The 23,814-nt window shown below is 37.3% G+C and overlaps 1 protein-coding gene across 12 annotated transcripts in view; it reads right to left on the minus strand.

Moving 5' to 3' along the window:
* DCDC1 (doublecortin domain containing 1) overlaps positions 1–23,814 on the minus strand; it is a 490,806-nt gene that overhangs the window by 86,145 nt on the left and 380,847 nt on the right. For all 12 annotated transcript variants that reach the window (XM_009460183.4, XM_016920610.3, XM_016920609.3 and 9 more), the window contains one exon: positions 4,327–4,450. In XM_009460183.4, coding sequence (XP_009458458.2) covers positions 4,327–4,450 — 124 coding nt within the window. The remainder of the gene's footprint in view (positions 1–4,326; positions 4,451–23,814) is intronic.

Consider the following 23,814-nt stretch of genomic DNA (forward strand, 5'->3'; position numbering starts at 1 on the left):
ATCTCAGCCCAAAATCTTCTTAAGCTGATAAGCAACTTCTGCAAAGTCTCAGGATACAAAATCAATGTGCAAAAATCACAAGCATTCTTATACACCAATAATAGACAAGCAGAGAGCCAAATAATGCGTGAACTCCCATTCATAATTGCTACTAAGAGAATAAAATACCTAGGAATACAACTTACAAGGGATGTGAATGACCTCTTCAAGGAGAACTACAAACCACTGCTCAAGGAAATAAGAGAGGACACAAACAAATGGAAAAACATTCCATGCTCATAGATAGAAAGAATCAAAATCGTGAAAATGGCCATACTGCCCAAAGTAATTTATAGATTCAATGCTCTCCCCAACAAGCTACCATTGACTTTCTTCACAGAAGTAGAAAAAACTACTTTAAATCTCATATGGAACCAAAAAAGAGCCCTCATAGTCAAGACAATCCTAAGCCAAAAGAACAAAGCTGGAGGCATCATGCTACCTGACTTCAAACTATACTACAAGGTTACAGTAACCAAAACAGCATGGTACTGCTACAACAACAGATATATAGACCAATGGAACAGAACGGAGGCCTCAGAAATAACACCACACATCTAAAACCATCTGATCTTTGACAAACCTGACAAAAGTAAGCAACAGGGAAAGGATTCCCTATTTAATAAATGGTGTTGGGAAAACTGGCAGAAAATTGAAACTGGACCCCTTCCTTACACCATATACAAAAATTAACTCAAGATGGATTAAAGACTTAAACATAAGACCTAACACCATAAAAACCCTAGAAGAAAACCTAGGCAATACCATTCAGGACATAGGCATGGGAAAAGACTTCATGACTAAAACACCAAAAGCAATGGCAACAAAGCCAAAATAGACAAATGGGATCTAATTAAGCTAAAGAGCTTCTGCAAAGCAAAGGAAACTATCATCAGAGTGAAAAGGCAACCTACAGAATGGGAGAACATTTTTGCAATCTATCCATCTGACAAATGTCTAATATCCAGAATCTACAAAGAACTTAAACAAATTTACAAGAAAAAAGCAAACAACCCCATCAAAAAGTGAGCAAAGGATATAAATAGATACTTCTCAAAAGAAGACACTTGTGCAGCCAACAAACATATTAAATAAAGCTCATCATCACTGGTCATTAGAGAAATGCAAATCAAAATCACAATGAGATACCATCTCATGCCAGTTAGAATAGCGATCATTAAAAAGTCAGGAAACAACAGATGCTGGAGAGGATGTGGAGAAATAGGAATGCTTTTACACTGTTGGTGGGAGTGTAAATTATTTCAACCATTGTGGAAGACAGTGTGGTGATTCCTCAAGGATCTAGAACCAGAAATGCCATTTGACCCAGCAATCCCATTACTCAGTATATACCTAAAGAATTATAAATGATTCTACTATAAAGATACATGCACATGTATGCTTATTGTGGCACTATTCACAATAGCAAAGACTTGAAACCAACCCAAATGCCCATCAATGATAGACTGGATAAAGAAAATGTGGCACATATACACCATGGAATACCATGCAGCCATAAAAAGGGATGAGTTCGTGTCCTTTGCAGGGACATGGATGAAGCTGGAAACCATCATTCTCAGCATACTAACAGAAGAACAGAAAACCAAACACCGTTATGTTCTCACTCATAAGTGGGAGTTGAACAATGAGAACAGATGGACACAGGGAGGGGAACATCACACAATGGGGCCTGTCAGGGGGTGGGGGGCTAGGGGAGGAATAGCATTAGGAGAAATACCTAATATAGATGATGGGTTGATGGGTGCAGCAAACCACCACGGCAAGTGTATACCCATTTAACAACCCTGCACGTTGTGTACCTGTACCCCAGAACTTAAAGTATAATAATAAAAAATGGGCAAAAGAGCTGAATAGACATTTCTTAAAAGAAGTCATACAAATGGCAAACAGGTATATGCAAAAATGCTCAATATCACTAATCATCAGATAAATGAAAATCAAAACTGCAATGAGATATCATCTCACCCCAGTTAAAATGACTTTTATCCAAAAGAAAGACAACAATGAATGCTGGTGAGAAGAAGAAGAAAGAGAAACCTTTTCTCCCACCAACCCTACACTGTTGGTGGGAATGTAAATTAGTGCAGCCATTATGGAGAACAGTGTGGAGGTTCCTCCAAAAACTAAAAATAGAACTACCATATGTTCCAGTAATCCCACTACTGGATATACATCCAAAAGAAAGGAAATCAATACATCAAAGAAATGTCTGCATTCCCTTGTTTATTGCAGCACTATTCAGCACTATTCATAATGGCAAAATATGGAATCAACCTAAGTATTCATCAACAGATGAATGGATAAAGAAAATGTATGTATACACAGTGAAGTATTTCAGCCATAAAAAAGAATGCAATCCTGTCATTTGCAACAACACAGATGGAACTGGAGGACATTTTGTTAAGTAAAATAAGCCAAGCACAAAAAGACAAATATTGCATGTTTTCACTCATACATAGGAGCAAAAAAATAAATAAAATTTAACTCATGGAGATAGAGACTAGAATGATGGTTGCCAGAGGCTGGGAAAGGTAGCGGGGAGGAGGGAATAAAGAGAGGTTGTTTAATAGGTACAAAACTACAGTTTAGATAGAATGAATAAGATCTAGTAGTCAGTAGCACGATAGAATGACTAAACAGCAATTTACTGTATATTTTTAAATAACCAAAATAGTAGAAATGGAATGTTCCTAAAACAAAGAAATGATAAATGCTTGAGGTGATGGATACTCTAATTACTCTGATTTTATCATTACACACTACATGATTTGCCTGTATCAAAACATCACATGTATCTCATAAATTATTTATAAATACAATGTGTCCATAATAATTATAAATAAATTTTTAAAGAAAAAATAAGGGAGTGGGAGAATATAAGAGAGAAAATATTTGAAGAGTTGATAGGTGATAATTTTCCAGAAATTCTGCAAGATGCCAATCCACAGATTCAAGAACCCCAAACAATCTTAGAATCTGAAGGATGATAAATAAAAAGAAATCTTCTCCCAGATATATTGTGCTGAAACTGTAGAATACCAGAGAGAAGATATTAAAACCAACCAGAGAAAAAAGAGAGATACCTACATGGGAATACATTTAGAATGACAGCTGACCTCTCCATAACAACAATGGAAAGTAGAAGTCAGTGATGATCTATTTGCTTTGCTATGTGAAAATACCTTACATGAATAAGGGCAAAATAAAGACATTTTCAGATAAGTAAAAATGAGAAGAGCTTGCTACCAATAACTAAAAGAAGGTTGTATTCAGCTAAAAGAAAGTAGCCCAGGTGGAAGGACTGGAACATAAGAAGAAATTATAACCAGAAAGATGAAAAATTGGGGATAACTCTAAATATATATTGACTACACACAATGTGATCTAATGGAAAATTATTAAAAGATAAAATTACACTATATTACTATAATAGCATATAAGTCACAAATCATATGATTAGATTATTTGAGAGAAGAAAGTAACAAATTAATATGCTTGTTAACTTTAAACTTTGATCACTTAGGTATGCAAGCTAAAATGTTCAGAAACAAACAGAATAAAAATGTTATAATTTCCAAACTAGTTGATGGGGAAAATGTAATGAGAAAAAAAACATTTGGTCTGAAAGAACACAAGAAAGGGGTGAGGGGAGAAAACAGAAAAGCCAGGACAAATAGAAAGCACATAATAATCCAAATACAATTCACACCTGTAATTGCAACACATAGAAAAGACCCAATACTTTAGACTACAGACAAAAATTGCCAGATAAAACTTTTAAATGAACCATATGCTGATTACTGGGAGCCCCTCTAAAACAGAAGAATATATAAACACAGAAAGGAAAGGGTGGAAAGAAGATATACTAGGAAAATAATAACCAAAAGAAAGTTGGAATGTTTCTATTAGTATTGGATAAATGAGACTAGTGACTAGAGCTAGTGACAGTTTCTACATAATAATAGAAGTTTTAATCCACCAGGGAGATATAATATTTTGAACACGTGTGTGCCTAAGAATTAAATCTCAAAATATATGAAGCAATATTTGACAGGTTACAAGAAAAAACAGATAAGTTCATCTCCATAATGGGAGACTTAAACACATCTTTCTAATTAATTGATAGAACAACAGAATTAGCAAGTTTGATATCTTGCACCTAACAGCTGCAATTCAAAAGCTATATGGAAGTTGTCAGGAATTTGACCACACAACTGGGCCTTAAAGTAAGTCTCAATGACCATCTCTTAAGCTAAGCAACACAACCTCATTAAGTTGGCCGCTGGGAAGGACAGGCCACATGTAGGTAAGCTTGTTCCATAGAGGATTTTCAACTCTAGAATGTTTCCACTGGCCTGGCTTACTGGTTCCTTCATGTTTTATGGCCCACCTAAAACAAAAGATAAAAAACAAAAAGAAATTTAGCAAGGTTAAATATCACTTTAAAATATTCATTTTATTCATTGAGTACTTACTATACACTAGGCAAAAACTCAGTTTGAATTAAAAACCCAAATCTGAAAATTTGCTGTGTAAAGAGACACAAATGAGAGTAACTTACTAAAAAATAATAAATTTTAAAATCAGGAAAGCATTAAGGCAAAATTGGCAATGTTATTGCTAGACAACTATATTTGAGGCAAAAGGTAAAGTAGAATAACAGTCCTTTTATAATAACAATGACATAAATAACAATATTAACATAAAAATTAAGCAAAACTTTAGACAGTAAAAGAGAAGTTAGCTGACATACAATTATTGTGGGATACATTATTAAAAGACCAACAGATTGCAAAGTACCAGATAAATTTTTTAAAGTAATAGAAACAAAATATCTGAATGCTATAAGTAATAAATGCAAGTATTTATATACACTGTAACATGCTAATGGAGAATATATCTTTCTCAACAATTCATGGAATATTTGTAATATTTGCCACATATACACAAAGTAAACTTTAATATAGTTTTGAAATAAAAATGGAATAAGTCATATATTGTGACAAATGAGAAAATAAAATCAGATATAAATGCAATTTTAAAATTTCGACCACATATTATATTATGTAGTAATTATATTAATTACATTAATAAGTATTATAATATTTATTATCATAAGCATTATATTAATTATAAGTAAACACACATTTCTTCCCTAAAACTCTATCATACCAGATGGGGGGGAAAAATGTGATCAGTAGTTATTTAGTAAGCAATGAAATAACGTACTTGAAACCTTACAGGATACATGTAGAATTATATCCAAAGATAAATTTATAATATTAAGTGCTAATTTATTAAAAGCTAAGTAGAGAAGGGAAATTAATAAAGCATTCAACTCAAATTATTATTTTTTAAATATAAAATTGTCGTAAGGAAAAATATGTGAAGGGGAATTATAATAAAGGTTCAAATAGAAATCAATAACTTGGAAAGTAGACCCTCAGCAGAATGGTCCAAAGAAGTGTTTTTCAGTTTGGCAGTTCTTCAGAAAGTCAAATATTAGAATGCCACGTGACCCAGCAATCCCATACTTAGGTTTATAAACTCAAAAGATTTGAAAGTACGTATTCAAACAATACTTGTGCATGAAAGTTCACAGCAGCACTATTAATAGTAGGCAAAAAGTAGAAACAACCCCCAAAATATGTCTTTGAAATAAAAAATATAGCAAATCTCTTGCAAATAAATCTAGATGAATAAGAATGTAAGACAAACCAAACAGAAAAATTGAGCTAAATATTTAACATTAACAAAATGAAAAGTAAGAGTATATTATGCATGTATATATTAATAAATACAACAATTCTTTTTTTTTTTTTTTTGAGACAGAGTCTCGCTCTGTCGCCCAGGCTGGAATGCAGTGGCTCAATCGATCTCGGCTCACTGCAAACTCCGCCTCCCGGGTTCACGCCATTCTCCTGCCTCAGCCTCCCGAGTAGCTGTGACTACAGGCGCCTGCCACCACGCCCAGCTATTTTTTTGTATTTTTAGTAGAGACGGGGTTTCACCGTGTTATCCAGGATGGTCTCGATCTCCTGACCTCGTGATCTGCCCGCCTCGGCCTCCCAAAGTGCTGGGATTACAGGTGTGAGCCACCGCGCCCAGCCTAAATACAACAATTCTAATGAATAAATTAATTTCTGGAAAAAACCTCACAGATTTGAAATAGAAAACACTAAAAACGAGCTCCTGATCATATATCTTTGCAGAACATGGGACAGATCTTTTCATGTGATATAAAATACTTTAAACCATAAAGATACAGAAAACTAGTTAATTCATCCCATGAAGGGGAGATAAGCTTCATAATAAAGTCAGTGGTAATTTAACAAGTGATACAGCAATTGTATTTATAATTAAAGATGTAAAATTCCTAAATCAGTATTAGCCAATAAAATGTAACATTGTGGCAAGAGCATAATTATAATAGCTAAGAAATACTGGTCCTAGAAATGAAACGATGGACATTTACTAATGCAATACATCACTGATTAATGAATGAGAGTGCAGGAGCAGTGCATCACTCATAATTTTCCAGTGCACATGATGGTCATCTGAGCCTGCAAATTTTCTGAGATCCCTTAGCCCCATCAGATCCATCCATAGTACTTGGCCTTGTATTTCTCTTCTTTGCTCTGTGAAATCACAAATTCATTATCTGAGCAATGCTTTTTATATGTCTTGTTTCGTGGAGTGTTGGCTACATACAAGACAACAAATACCCAGCAACCCAAATTGAAGTCTAAAGAGAAATGGAAAGTTCATTAATTCAGACAACATATTTGAGTTATTGGAATATTAGCGAACAACTTCAGAAGGCGGTAAGCTCCTACAACTGCAGGTGAAAGTAACAGGAACACATATATTTAAATCATACCAATTTTATTTTATTTTTTGGAATACGTGGTCTACCTCCAAGAACCCGCTTCTTTTGAAAACCTTTCTTGTAGTTTTCTCATTCACACGTCAATATCTTCTGGGCCTGAAGATATAAAAGCTTGCTTTGTTGTTTCTCATAGCCATATCCAGTTTATTGTTACTCCATCCACTTCCAAAGATCCCCAGTCGCTTTGAAGCACATATCAATAGACCATAACACCTACTTCACTTCCTAGTCGCATTTATATCAGTTCTCCTATATCCTCTCTTCTCATTTATTGAAGAGTTTACTATCCTGGCTTACTTTTGTTCTCTCTACCTCTCTGCTCCTGTAATTATCCAACATCTTTTCATTATCTGAGTAGAAAATCCACCCTGGCCTCTCAGGGCCTCCCAAGACTTTAACCCCTTTTCAAATATCAGCCTACCCTTCCCATGAACACAGCCTCAAACTGGTCAATACAAATAACTACACCACTTTCAAAATCCTATTTTCAACACCATCACCCTTTCACCACCACCTCCTTTTTCTCTAGTTCATGTATTTAAGTATCCGTATTCCAATAATTCCTCAACTCTTCCAGATTATCCAAGCCACTGCATTGATCACCTATTTATACTCCATAACCTCCCTGCCAGGTAGGCTCTTCCCTTTGTACTCAGTTAAGATTCATGGTCCAGCGTCATAGCCACTGTCTTGTGCTTGCCCTCAACCCATTGCCCCTTCTCCTTCTCTGTATTAACTTAAAAAATAAATAAATAAACCAACTCTGGTTAAGTCCAACTCAAAGCCTATACTTGAAGAGATCAGTGGTTGGAGAAAAACACAAACAACCATGAATGAAATTGCTACAAATGATCAGATCACAATGTGGTTTGGGGAGCAGTACGGATATACTAGGGAGTGTTTAAGAATTTGAGGACTTTTTTGGTTGTCACAATGATTAGATGACACTACTGTCATCTAACTGGCAGGAGACCAAGAATACCAAATATCCTTCAAAATATGGGAAAGTTTGTCCTGCATCTCACAGACTTTCAAATTTCCCTCTAAGCATTCATGTTGGGGAAAATTGGAGTCTAAAACCAAAGTATATTTTACAAAATGACACCTTTTTTTTTTTTATTGAGATGGGGTGTAGCCCATGCTGGTCTCAAAGTCTTGGCCTCAAGTAATTCTCCCACCTTGGCCTCCCAAAGTGCAAGGATTATAGGCATGAGCCACCATGCCCAGCCCAAAGTACTTTTTCATACACACTGAATTTTATAGAAATTCAGCTCCCTCCAATATCTCAAGTAGGGAAGCTCTGATTTTTTTTATGTTGTTCACTATTTTGGAAAAATCACATCATTGATAGCATTACCATTTATGGTATTTGAGTCACCAATACAACATAGTTGTATCCTTTGGTATTTATAGTTCACATATCCAGTTCGTTCTATGCATAGGAGCAAGTATCTGCAAACTTAATGTTGTCCAGAATAGCTGTGCTGAGAATCTATATTATAATATATATTACTTTTACTTTAAAGTTATTTTTCTTTTATTTCCATAATTATTACTGGTCAACCATTTCTTTAAAATTACATTAGTGGGTAGGTTATCTTAACTAAAAATTTTATTTTAGGATAATAAGTCATTAAAATATATTTTTTATAAAGAGGGAGCATGAGATCGGGTAGTGTTAACAACTACTCTTTTAAATTTATAACCACAAACCTCAAGTGGACCCTTAGCACTGCTGGGCCATCTCACTGCATTCCTCCATCCCATTGACTCCAACCCCTGAGGGGCACATGACTTCTTTCTCATCAAACCTCTCACTTCCCACTGCCCATTTCTCAATGTCTGCTGGAGCCCTTCTTATTTCACTGAGAAAATAGAAGTGGTCAGAAGACTTTCCTCATCCTCCCACCAGCAAATCTACCCAGCTCCCTGCCTCTGTACCCATACACTCTGCCTGCCCTCCTGCCCTCCACTATAGCGGAGCTGTCTATTCTATGATTGAAGGCCAATACTTGTGCTTGTGCCTCGGACCCTTATCCTTCCTCATCTAGGACTTTGCTCCTGCTTTCTGCTGTTAATTTTCCTTCCCTTCTGCATCATTCCATCTGCATAATGTCTGACAATCTGACATGGAAAAAAGAACCCTCTCTACACCCACACCCATGACTAGTTATTGCCTTATTTCTGTGTGTCCCTTTGCAGCAAAGACCTTAAAAGACTCATCTCCTTTTTCATTCTCTTCCCTTTCTCTCCTAAACCATTCCTATTAGATTTTCATCTCTGAAACTCCAATGAAACTGCCTCATCAGGGTTTTCACATTACCGAAGTCAAAGGTCTTTTCTTAAAACATACCTGAACTAACAGAAACATCTGACAAAGGGTATTTCCTCCTTCTGACCTGGCAGACCCAATCGTACTAAAGTTATCTGAGGTGATAAAGGATTCTGTGTTAAGTCTCTGGTAAGCTCAGTAAGAGAGGTGCAGTGTTGGTCCTAAGATTGTTGAGCAAGATCATCCTCTTTGCAACAGAAAACAACTGTGTTTTTGAAAAACAATCCCTGGTTTATTGAAACACTGTTTTTGAGACTAAGAACTGGGACATGCATGGTGAAGTGACTATGAACACTGAGCCACCCATCATGAGCTGGGTGTGGTAATATCCTTCATGACATGTGGTAAGACAGATGCAACGACATCCTATATTGTACAATGGAAGTGAAATATTTAGGATCAGGCTCAAGCAAATCCAGGTTTTTGCACTGATTCCTCTCCCTTAACTTACACCTATGGCCTGAAGACAGTTTCTCTATGACTATTTGACTTAATGGCAGAAGAACTCAAGCCTGGTTCACAAAGAGGTCAGTGTGATGTGTTAGTGCTGGTCAGAGTGCACTGCTGTTACATTTATAATCCCACTTGGATGTGTCCCTGAAGGACAGTGGTGAGAAACTGTCCCATTAGGTTGAGCTGTGAGTGGAATACTTGATCACCCACTTTGTAGAAAGTATAAGTAACCAGAGCTGTGGATATACGTTGACACATTATTAATGATTTCACCTGCTGATCAGAAGCCTCAAGAAGACAAAACTGGAAGATCACGGAAACGGAATTTTGAGGAAAAAGTATGTGGATGGATCTATGGGGAGGGTATAAAGCTCACGAATCTTTACTTGTCATGTAAATGCCTACCAGAGAGCATCTATCACAGAAGAGGTTCTCAACAACCAAGTGGACAGGATGCCCAAAGTGCCCCATCAGAATGTTTATCTATTGACCTGATATCACACACAACATTGTCTCAGATTAAGAGATCCATTTTATGGCAAAGGAGGTGCAATAGTGAACCAGAGGATTCACCTGTCTTACATTGTACATTATTTCCCAGAAGCAGTTGGCATCGGAGAATGAAAGAATGGCCCTGAAGCCTGAACTAAGTCTCCAGCTTGGGGTAACACTGGTAAGGTTGGGGTGTTATCCTAAGGATCAGTATATGCAATAATCCCAGCATTACATGGTGGTGTGTCCTTAACAGCTAGAATAAATGGGTTCAGAAACCAATGGTAGAGGGAGGACTGGCCCTTCTTGCCATCACTTTCAAAAAGCTACTTCAGAATCTGTATTCCTATTTCTAAAACCTTAGGCTTTGCTGGGTACTGATTTTCACTGTGGTAACACTTCTGCCAGTGGATGCAATAAGTCTTCCACTGACCTGGGGAGTGATTGGAGAATTGATCTTGATTGCCATGAGGACTGAAATTTGCCCCTACACAGTGGAGGCAAAGGTCTGAAACCCAGGGGACCTTGGGGACATTTGGTAGTGCTTCTATGCCCAGTGAATAGAGGAAAGGGGCAATTGCATCAGTCATAGTCTAGTATGGGCAAATACATTAAGGGCTGAGACTTCTCAAGGATAAAGTCCTGGGTAAAGTAACTCACACTAGTCAAAGCACTGGCCAAGAATAAGAGAAATCTAAAATTGATGGAAGAGGAGGAAGTTGATGCCTTCCAATTAGAGTCTTAGGACCAACTGCAGCAGTGAAGGTTGAGGCTTGATTTGCAAACCCTTTTTGAGTCATTTTAGGAGACTGCAACGGATGACCACATTGAAGTACTTAACTATAACCCCAACCCCTTGAGGCAGAATTGAGGGCATCTTATTCTCCTATAAGATAGGGATATTGTTAGAGGTGCAAGTGGATCTGAATGGCCTAAGAGGTGGACTGTACTGGGCCCGGTTTACGTGCCTCTCCAAATTCGCTCAGCCCCATTCTCCTCCCTGTTCACATGTTCAGTGAAGATCTTAGGCGACCACTGTAGTCACTTCATCTTCTACCAGCACTGATTCTCTTATATACTCCCAGAGAGAGGGCCAGGCTTTGGCACAGCTTCCTTCATACCCACTGAACTATGGAATGCTCATGGGTATGGAGTGTTCCTTCATACCCACTGAACTACTGGAGTGCTCCATTTCTTGGAGCTGACCAGTCATTCCACCACTTCCTGTCTCAGATAAAATATTGTCCCACAGGGCATGGGCTCTGGCTTCCCCAGTGACTGCCTAAAAGGTCCTCGGAGGATCAGTAATATAACCCAGAAGTGAGGGGGACTCAATGCCTCTTGGGGCAAACTTTGACTAATTAGAACCTAGGGACAAGAGGAATCAATAAATAAATCCCTTTCCTTTCCTTCCCAAGATATGTGGGTCCTACAAACCTGGATGAAACGTGTCCCAAGTGAGTTTACTTTTGAAGCTATGGCCAAATCCATCACACTCCACCTGGTACTTTATTTCCCTCCTTCCCTTCCCTGCTTTCATTTTTCTTTCACTTTTGCTGACCTGGGATTGCACTTCCTAATAAACCTTAGCATATAAACTTCTTCAGGCTACTGTTTACTAGGAAACTCGAATTGAAGCACCCAAAAGACACGGGTGAGGAGCAATCTAAATCTCTATCTGATCATACTCTCAGGTAGTATACCATAAAAGAGTCTAAATTCAATCTAAATTATCTCTCAACCAAGAAGTTGGGTGTTGGGGATGGAATTTAATCTTCAAGTATAAATATATAATAGAACAACTATATGTATATATCTTATATAAGCATACTTGTATGGATATAAAATCACATCTTAGTTTACTTCTACAGTTTTTCATTATCTGGTTGCAGTGCCTATATAACTTCAGCCCATCAGGGTGTCTTTAAAATGAGCTGGTCATGTTCAACTTACACTGTTAATAAACATTAACATAGAGCAAAGGCTATTAGACTGCAGAGTTCTGACACAGATTGACCTTTCATGTAAAAGCAATAGAACTCTTAATATTCTGCTTTATAAATGAAAAGCTGACAGACCCTTAACTGTAATGGCACTAGCTGGCCCAGCTATAATGACAACACATGTGCACAACAAAAATTAGAACTTTACAGCATCAGTAAGTTCTCTGGAATCCTAATTCTTAAAAGCTAGCACTAGGTGGAGACAGTGATTCATGCAATGCTTGCAGGCAGCCTTTCCGTAGTCCCCTGGAGAACTTGCTTCTATTTAATATTTCCATGTTTTTCTTCAGAGTGGACAAGGGTGTTCTTGAACAACTGGTATTTCTGATAGAAACGTTATATAAAACAAAACATCTCAGGCTTTGGAAGGACCTACTTGAAAACACTCATGTATACACACAGCCCACAAGGCAGCCAAAGAAGCTTCAAAGGCAATTTTATTTATTTAATATAATGTCTTTGTTAGCTTTGCCTTCCCATTAAAGGCAAAATTCTATTTATGATACTTCATGAGTATCTACTTCCATGGATAGGAGTATGAACAAAGTTGCAATTTCCTCCCAGATTTATTTGAACTTAAAAGAAATACTAGGGTCTCTGTTCAATATTTGATTGACAGTTATCTCCTCTCTCAAAAACAAAATCCAGAATTAAACATATCAATTTCAGAATGATTAATGGAGCCACAGATCCACCACAATGCTTTATTCAATTAATCTTTTAAAGTAATGGAAAACGAAAATACTTCATATAATTTTTTGGAGTCCAGTGCCTTTAATGGAACTACAACTATGAAAATTTGTGCAAGTCTGTATACATTGTAACAAAAAGATACTATTTAGCACTCTTGGAAATCAACAGTAAAACAAAAACAAATCTAAATGTGCCCTAGTTGAAAAGAAATAGTCTTTTTCATATTCTATCAGGACAAAATTGTATTGTTTCCAATAAGGTAATGAACATAGTAATAAAATTAGACAATATATCATTTGGATCTGGTACAGTATATAACAGATAAATAACAGATATTCCAGCAAATTCCAGCTCAAATAAGCAGTGTCTAACAAACATGAGGGTTAAAATAATCAGATTCACATCCCACGACTGCTAAAGAAACGCTTTAACATTTTGTTTTACACAAGGTGCTATTTATTTTGCTGACCACTTTTCAGTTTTTAGGATTACCTAAGCAACAAGATAATAGCACTTAGAATGTATTTATAATGAATTTAAAATGGTATGTTTCCGTAGAAACAGTGAAGAGGATATTATTCATACGGGTACAATAATATATTTTGTGCATTAATTTTGATAGGATTCAGTTTATAAGACTGACTTTAAGTACTCCATCTCTGAAAAAAAGGAAAGGATAAGAAAAATAAATATATAGATTGTAAAAAGTAATAGTAATAATGACTTACTTTTATGGAATTTGAAAATAGCCCATCAAAATTCCATGGATTTGAACTGTTTTGAAGTTTTCTAAGGTTCTAGTACTCTGGACAGGGAACAAATCACTCCAAATTTGGAACTACATGCACAAGCTGGTCTTAAACACTGCATAAGGGTTAAAAGGTTAGATGCACCGCTGAAACCTGAATACATCAAATATTACTCTCTAGTTTTTAACCAGTATCACTGTATGAAATATTTTAGCCCATTTTTATTTTGCAACTTACAGTGAACATTAAAGGTAAATTAATATTTTATGTAAACAATTATTTTAAGATTTAAATTTTAAGTAACTTCATCCTAAAAGAAACAAGACACTAAAGACTGCAGCATTATTAATTTGCAAGCCAAAATTTACAAAGATCAAGTAATTTTTGTAAATAAAACATTATTCTACTTTATTTCTGGAATATTTTGTACAAACTAATAAATACAGTTGAAATTTGTTCATCTGCCTTATTGTATATTCATGCCCCTTTGCCCTATCTCTTTACATTGTTTTGATAACTAGCAAATTATTTAAAACAGGAACTGGACTTTAATGGCAATTAAGGGCTAAGAAGGAGAATGCTATGCTATGATAATAATCCATCCTGTATAGCTGGGAGTTTCTAAGAATAAGAAATCATTTCAACAATGACACTGAAAAGAATATTTATTTCATCATAATTTCCATAATGTTATATCCCTCTCAACTGATTTTCTTTAAGCACCTTAACACAATCTAAATTTATTTTTAAAAGATTAATTATTAAATATGGTGGAAACATATGGTACATTAATAATAATTGCCAGTAGTACATATATATTTAGTCTAGAAAAATAAATGGATATACAAATGGATACAAAGCCAATCCTGACATCTCTTGGAAGTTCGCTTTTAACATAAGTCTTTTACCTGCTATTTTGTTTTGTTTTTCTAGTTGGTTGAGCTTCCTGGTTATTTAGATTCTGGATACATAGGAGTAATTTATATTCAGCACTAAAAACCTATCATTATCTCCCATAGTCAGAGTTTCATACTTGGTGTAAAAGCAAAGCTCTCTTTGCAACTGAGTAGTCTCTACAAAGTGCAAGATTTGTAAACAAAAAACCATCCCTTCTTCAACAATACCTGCTTATGATGGAACCACACGTGATCCTGGAGTTCTTGAATCTGTTGCATTCATCACCTATCTGGGCTTGATAGGTAGGTTAGCTTTGGTATCTCAGATATTTGGTGGATAAACTCCCTAAAGTTTCCATATTTATTTAAATGAAAGCAAGATAAATGAATGCTCTCTTGAGCACTTGCTGTCTCTCCCCAGCACCACGCTAGGCATTACAAGGAATACAAAAGAAGTTCGTGCCATTTCAAGAAACCAAGGAAGAATAATCTTTTGATATTATATAACTCCCAAACATATGATTCTTCGAGTAAAGACAGAGTTCGAGCTAGAAGAGAGAGCAATTCATATCTGCAACTGGTCATTTCCTGGCCTCAGTTATGTCAACTAATTTTGCTTAAAGTGCTTAAAGTCCATATCAGACAGAAATAGTTAATTCCCCAAATCAATTTTCTCTTCCTTCAGTAGTAATAGACTTTTAGCTGGGTACACGGCTACCCAGCTATTACAAGATTTCTTTGCATTTAGGTGTAGCCATGTATCAAAGTTCTGGCCAGATAGGTTGTGAGTGGATATGATGGGCACCACTCACAGACCTTACCCTTAAAGCAACTGGACATGTACTCCACTAGTCCCTCTTCTCCATCCCACTGACTGGGAGATGATAAGAGCTGGACTAACTGCTTTAGAGCCATAGGTGGGAGCCACATGATAAGAATGGCAGAGCCACCTACTAGCTCTGTAGCACTACCTATCTATAAACTATCATGCAAACAGAAATGAGCTTCGGGGTAAGCCTAAATGTTTTGGAGTCTCTTTGCCACAGCAGCTTAGCTTAACACACTTTCTAGTATAATCTTGGGTTTTTTTCATTGATCCCAGTCTTTTACATTTTCCTGTGCACTTCCTCTGAACATTTTACTGCTTTTTCTGCTATCTACTTCTGGGAAATTTTCATGTGTTTCTGCCACCATTAAGTCATATCCTTCCTAATTCTCATTGCTGTTTTCGTAAATTCTTGTCCTGTTTTTCCTTCTTCTGATTTTCATCCACTTCTCCAAGTTCTTCAATAAACACTCCTATAGGCAGGAAGTGTTGGCCGTCAGAAATATTGGCACTAAAAATATGTTTTTTTAAAAAATCTCCAGGGCCACTCCTAGGGTGTGCAGTGCCCTGCAAAAATAGTTTTTGTAGGGTACTTGCCTATGTAAACAACACAGTTTTAGAATTCATTCCAAAACTTACAGGTCTGTGTGAGGTATAGTGATTAATGGATAGAGAAGAGATGCTTACACATTTGTTTATTGCTCAAGTGGTGCACGTGAAGATTCTTCATAAGTTCTAGACATTATCTCAGGTTCAGGAACCACCTCTTTGTGTTCTTTATCATCGAATGTGCAGTTCTTGACTAATTTCATATCCCTCCCCTCAAGAAGTTCCACTGTCATGGCTGTTTGGAATTTATTTGTATTGACATGGCATAGATCTTTTTGCCTCTGCAGTTCCTTAACACCATGATGCAATGCTGTTAACATAATTACTCATGACACTGCAGCATCCGTCACACCATCCATGAATACCAGCTTACAAAGACTCCCTCAGAGGTCATTGCTGGAGTTCACTGATGATAATCAAGTACAAGTGTTACCCAGAGTATGTAGGAAAATGTGAGTGATGATTTGTTTTCTAATCATGTTAAAATTATTTTTTGGAATTTTATAGCATAATCATAGACCAATATAAGTCCAATTATATATATATTTGAACTTTTTCTGCTACAATCATTGCATTCAAGAATGTGGTTTCTTCCAATGTTAACCACATCTTCACCCTTAACACAAGTGGGGAGGATAGAAGAGGGGCCAATAGGCAGAATGAAATGATGAGTCTCATTTGCACGAAGAATGTTCATCCTTTCTTCTGCATGGCTTAAGATCAACAGGACAGCATGTCATGTCAATCAGAGGTATGAGAGGACATATATCCAAATGGCTTGTTGAGGCTTCAGAGCAGTAATCTCTAAAGCCCTCAGAAAAGATAGGCATGGTAACTTCCAGAGGACTGCCAAACAGACATGTGGCTTGGAGCCTGCAGACAGGGTGAGTGAGTCCCTTGGACACTAGTGGAGTGCAAAGGATAAAGCAAACCTGCTGCCATTCTTCACGCAAGATTGCCATAGACAAGAGGTGGTGCCATGGTCAGAACACATACAGGCGAAAGCCAACACATAGGTGTACACACATAACTTAAACTCAAGAATAGGCAGTGAATCATCCAAAGTCCAGAGCCTTGAACTTGTTCTGTATCTGACATGAGTGAGAGTCACCCAAAAATCACCATGTCAGTACCATTCTGGAGGCCCAGTCTCCATATCATACCACAGAAGAAATATTGTGCTGGCCAGCAAGAATGATCCACTCATCAGGTTACCCTCTGAACCTATAGCTTCTCAGGGTATCTGTCCAATCCCACAATGAGTACAGGATCAGAGAGAGCCTTGAAGGGAAAAAATGGGGATGGGACCCACACCATCCCAGTCTGGACTTAAAGCATTCTTGTCACCAGAGATATCTTAGAAAATTTCAAGGCAGACACTTCGAGGTAAAGGCTCCTGGGGCCTGGGATCTGGCCAGGGGACCCACTTGCCTAGTCTAAGGTGGTTCTGTGTGTTTACCCAGGAAATTGTGGGACAGTCTTCAATCATCAGAACAGGTCAAAGAGATTAGAAATTATAAGGAAGTGAGTGAAAGCTTTTCAAAAGTATCTCCAATTCAGAAATATTTCCCCAAACAGCTCTTAAAGTCTATAGATAGTCTGAGTCACATTTCAGTTCTGTGTCAATCAAAGATCTTAGGAAACAGATGAGAAATAAGAACAAGAAACTGAAAAACAAAGAAAAACACTCCAGAGGTCCCACATGAAAAGGACAAGAGCAGTTAGGTAGAGAAAAGAAATGATGAGGTATGAGAGCTCTGAGGTATGGGAAAAGAATGAATATTAGTAGGAAGTCCACAAATGTAATGAAATAACAAGGATGCTTTGTCTAAAGTCTGCCTTGGGAAACACCATCCAACACATTTTCACCACCTACATTTATGTTGCTGGGTGCCAGGGATCCCAGGAACTGAGACAGTTTCTATCCTTGAGGAGTCCCAGTTTGGTGAGCAGGATGGGCCAATGGAATAGGTACCAGTGACACAGGTGATCAGGGTAATCATGGGTTTTGTAGAAAGTACGGCAGAGAACTGACCATAGCACCACTGATTCTTCCTGAGGGGTTTGAAGAGTCAACAGAGACGACATGGGAATTTGGTTCCCTAGGATTCAGAACAGTGTCTAGCCCATAGGACACATTCTGCTATTTACTCAATGAATGAATAAGTTAACCTGGACTCCAGTAGTCCCCTTTATCACAGTTTTGCTTTCAGTTTCAGAAACAAGCGATCAACCACAGTCTGAAAATACTAAAGGGAAAACTCTTGTTGAAAGAGAGAGAAAAAGAGAGGAAGAGACCACATTCACATAACCGTTATTACAGCATATTGTTATAATTGTTCTATTTTATTACTAGTTGTTGCTATTGTATTACTGTGTATAATTTATAAATTAAACTTTTTCACTTATGTTTATATAAGAAAAAGCAAAGTGTGTGTATATATATGGTTTGATATTACCTGTGGTTATATATACATCAAATATATATATCAAATTATATATATATATATATATATATATATATATATATATATATGGTTTGATATTTTCTGTGGTTTCAGGCATCCACTAGGGGTCTTGAAATGTATAGGGAGGGATTCTGCACATTTAAAATCTAGCTGGTGAATTCTAACTTCTCAATTTGCCATATATTGATACTCGAAATTATTGAATTCTTATATCTTTAAAGTGAGAGAACATAAATAAACACACAAATTCCTTTACTTCTAAGTAAGAGATCATTTGCATGATATAATTTGCAAGATATCACAAAATTCCCCTACTCAAAATTATTTCTCAAAATTAAGTACTGAAATTCCATCATTGCCAATCAATTTATTTATGCTTAAATAATGATTCTTTTTTGGCCAAAGCCACTGCAAGATTTACAAAACAAAGAGTTGATATGTTACAGTCTGTGGTAGAATAATGGTCCCTCTAAAGATGCTCACACCCTAATTCCTAAAACATGAATATTACTTTAGAGGCAAAATTAAACTTTGTGGGTATGATTAAGTTCAGGATTTTGAAATAGGTAGATTTCCTGGATTATCTGTGTTTAGGCCCTAAACCTAATCATAAGTGTCCTTAGAAGAGAGAGGCAGAAGGAATTTTGACACTACAAAAGAGGGGAAGGCAATATGATCACAAAAGCAAAGATTAAAGTGATGAGGCCTCAAACCAAGAGATGCTGGCAGCCACCAAAAGCTGAGAGGCAAGGAATGTATTGTTCCCTATAACCTCCAGAGGTAGTATGGCCCCACTGACACTTGATTTTGGCTCAATGATACTGATTTTTAAATTTCTGGCATCTAGAATTATGAAGATAAATTTCTATTGTTTTAAGTCACCAAGTTTGCTGCAGTTTGTTACACGAGCCAAAGGAAACTAATACATAATTTCAAAATAAGTTATAAATTCCAACAGTAATTGCTTCTTTGCTTTGAGGTAAGTTTTGAGTGTAGAAATAGAGAAAATTTTATAATTCATATTTGCATATTCCTCTTTAGCTAGACTTTTTTACTACAGATTTTTTGGAGGTCATTTTCATTCATTTGCTTTTATTTAAAACAAGTTGTAATATTATAATCAAACTACATTTTAAATTTTTATGTCCTAATTTTCTTTAAAACTGGTAATATTTGCATTATGTTTTTCATATTCATCATTCTTAGTAACTGCATAAAAGTTCATAGAAGAGGGACTTGACTAGAGGTATCTGGTATTTGCCTCCTTCACAAAGAAGAACCAAAATAGTGGGCAGATTATCACACTTCTAATAGATCATCTAAGACAGAACACTGGAATTCAACAGAGAAGTGATAGAAAACACCAAAAGCAAGGAAGGAGGGAAATGAGGCAGCCTATTTAATTAGGATAGAATGGGAATCTGGAGAGGATCCCCAGTGTGCGGAAAGGGTAAGTAAGATATCCCTAGCAATCTACATTTCCACAATAGACTCCTGTAGTTGGAGCCATGGGAAAGTGCCTCAACCCTCGCAGGTCCTGAAACTAACATAGTGAGATGCCTGGAGGCCACACAACAGCATTGCTTCAGAGAGAGAGCGCTCATGCTGGTTCCCCAAGTCCTAAGCAGCTACAGCATGGCACCATTTTGAGGGCCCAGTCCCCACAAGACTACATCCTGCCCTGGGGTCCAACAGCCCCTACATCTACAAATCCATGGAGCTACATTGACATTTCCCACTTGCAGCTACCACTGTGGCTTGCTGCTGCCACCAGGGCTGAAGTGCAAGCTGTTAGTTGTGACCCCACTGCTCCCACCAGCAAAACTATGTACATTTTCAAGCACCCCAAGGACAGACTCTGCCACTGCTGCTGGCAGTTGCCACCAAGGCCAAAGCATGAGCCATTGGCAGTGACTCCACCACCCCCAACAGAGGAACTGTCACACATTTGCTAATGCCCTGAGGACAAGCTAGTCCACCTGCAGCCACTATCTGGGGCTAAAGTGTACACTCCCCAGCTGCCTGACTATGGTTTCTGCCAATGACAGCAACCCTGCCCTCCCCAGTAGCAGGGCCACAGCACAGCCACTGATCCTTCCCCCAACTCAACCTTTTCACCAGGGACCTGGGGATTACCCCGTATCTGCCTACCACAGCCAGCATCTGCATGCACCTTAGGGGACCTGAGGTCAAGTTGGCCCAGCCCAGCTCCTTATCCAGTGCCTAAGCATGCCATCTGGGGGCCTGGAGATTGCCCAGCACAGCACACCACCATTGGCACCTGAGCACTCCTTCCAGAGGCCTGAGGTTGGGCCCACCCAATCTGCCACTATCATCACAGCTGGTGCCCCCCACACACACAAAGTTCCACCTGGTATCCCCATCCCCAGCAAAATTTCACCACAACCAACAACTCCATCCTAATCCACTGAGGAAATCACAGACATTACTGACCCAACCAACACCGTAAATACATCTTCATGAAAAAGTCCTAATCTACAAAAGCTAATTCAAAAAATTGGATGAAGCAACTATTATGCCAGATATGCAGATATCAATAACATAAAGACACACACACAAAAAAGAACAATCAAGAAAAGATCACATCTCCAAAAGAACAAAAGAACACAATAATTCTCCAGTAAGAGTCTAGTGAAAAATAAATTATGAAATGCCAGAGAAAGAATTCAAAATAATGATACTAAAGAAGCTCAGTGAGATACAAGAAAATACAGATAAACAATACAAAGAAATTAGGAAAATAATTCAAGATATAAATGAGAAATTTATTAAAGAGATAGATATCATTACAAAAGAACCAAACAAATCCTAGGAATGAAATAATCCATTGAATGACATAAAAAAAATACATTTGAGAGCTTCAACAAGAGTATGTCATGTAGAAGAAAGAATTTCTGAACTTAAAAACAGGCCTTTTTTTTTTTTTTTTTTTTTTTTTTGAGACGGAGTCTCACTCTGCCACCCAGGCTGGAGTGCAGTGGTGCGATCTTGGCTCACTGCAAGCTCTGCCTCCCGGGTTCACACCATTCTCCTGCCTCAGCTTCCCGAGTAGCTGGGACTACAGGTGCCCGCCACCACACCCAGCTAATTTTTTGTATTTTTAGTAGAGACGGGGTTTCACTGTATTAGCCACGATGGTCTCGATCTCCTGACCTTATGATCGGCCTGCCTCGGCCTCCCAAAGTGCTGGGATTACAGGCGTGAGCCACTGCACCTGGCCAAAAACAGGCTTTTTGAAATAACCAATCAAACAAAAATTTTGAAAAGAAAAACAAAGTCTACATTACATATGGCACACCATAAAGTGATCAAATATTTGAATTTCCAGCGTCCCAGGAGGCAAATAGAAAACAAAAAGGATAGAAAACATATTGAATGAAATAATAACTGAAACCTTCCCAATTCCAGCAAGAGATTTAGACATCCAAGTACAGGAAGCTCAGAGATCCTCAAATAGATGCAATTCAAAAAAGTCTTCTCCATTGCATATTATAGTATAACTGGCAAAGTCAATAACAGAGAAAATTCTAAACACAGCTAGAGAAAAGCATCTAGTCACTTATGAGGAAACCTCTAGCAGACTAACAGCAGGTTTCTTAGTAGAAACATTATAGGAGAGAATGAGATAATATATTCAAAATGCTGAAAGAAAAAAACTGTCACATGTTATATCCAGAAAAGTTATCCTTCATTAATGAAGGAGAAATAAAGTCTTTCTCAGAAAAGCAAAAGCTGAGAAAATTTGTTATCACTAGACCAGCCCTACAAAAAATGCTTAAAATCCTACACTTGGAAACAAGAGGATGATATCTACCATCATGAAAACATACAAAAGTATAAAACCCACTGGTAGAGCAAACACATAAATAAGAAAGAGAAAAGACTAAAATGTTACCACTATAGAAAACCACCAAACCACAATGATAAAAATAAAAGAGAGAGAAAGAAACAAGGCTATACCAAAAAAGAAAACAAAAAAAGAATTAATAAATTGACAAAAATAAGTCCTCACATCATAACATAACCTTGAATGTAAATAGATTAAACTTTCCATTTAAAAGATACAGACAAGCCAAATGGATTAAAAGAAAATGATCAAACACTATGTGGCTGATATGGTTTGGATCTGTGTCCCCACCCAAATCTCATGTTCAATTATAATCCCCAATGTTGGAGGTGGGGCCTGGTGGGAGGTGACTGAATCATAGGGGTAGTTTTTCATGGTTTAAAATCATCCCCCTGGTGCTGTCATCTTGATAAGAGTTCTCACAACATCTGCTTGTTTAAAAGTATGTAGCACCGGCCAGGCGTGGTGGCTTATGACCGTAATCCCAGCACTTTCGGGGGCTGAAGTGGGTGGATAACCTGAGGTCAGGAGTTCGAGACCAGCCTGGGCAACATGGCAAAACCCCATCTCTACTAAAAATACAAAATTTAACCAGGCGTGATGGTGTGCACTTGTAATCCCATCTACTCATGAAGCTGAGGCAGGAGAATCACTTGAACCAGGGAGGTGGAAGTTAAAGAGTGGGCCAAGATGGCACCACTGCACTCCAACCTGGGTGACAGAGTGAGACTCCATCTCAAAAAAAAAAAAAATGTAGCATCTCCCCCCTCTCTCTCTTCCTCCTGCTCTGACCATGTGAAGTACTGGCTCCCTATTTGACTTCCACTATGACTGTAAGTTTCCTGAGGCATCTCCACAAGCCAAGCAAAAGCTGCCATGTTTCCTTTACAGCCTGTGGAACCATGGACCAATTAAACCTCTTTTCTTTACAGCAATGCGAGAACACACTAATACAGTGGCTTACAAGAAACTCACTTTATCTATAAAGACACATATAGTCTGAAAGTAAAGGAGTAGAAAAACAGATTCCCTGAAAATGAAAACCAAATGTGAGCAGGAGTAGCTACACTTAGATAAAACAGACGTTAGTTTAAAATAATAAAAAGAGACAAAGAAAGTCATTATATAATGATAAAGTGATCAATTCAGTAAGAGGATATAACAATTCTAAACATATATGCACCCAACACGGGTGCATGAACCAAATAATATTAAACATAAAGGGAGAAATAAACTGTAATACAGTAACAGTTGGATACATCAACATCCTACTCTCAACATAGACAGGTCATGTAGATAGAAAATTAAGAATTACATTGGATTTAAACTGCATGTTAGACCAAATGGACTAAACAGACTTTTACAGGACACTTCATCCAATAGCTACAGAATACTCATTTTTTTCTCATCAGTACATGGAACATTCTCCAGGATAGACCATTTGTTAGGACACAAAACAAGTCCCAACATATTTTA

Source organism: Pan troglodytes, chromosome 9 (assembly GCF_028858775.2).
Source record: "Pan troglodytes isolate AG18354 chromosome 9, NHGRI_mPanTro3-v2.0_pri, whole genome shotgun sequence".
NCBI classification, from domain to species: domain Eukaryota; kingdom Metazoa; phylum Chordata; class Mammalia; order Primates; family Hominidae; genus Pan; species Pan troglodytes.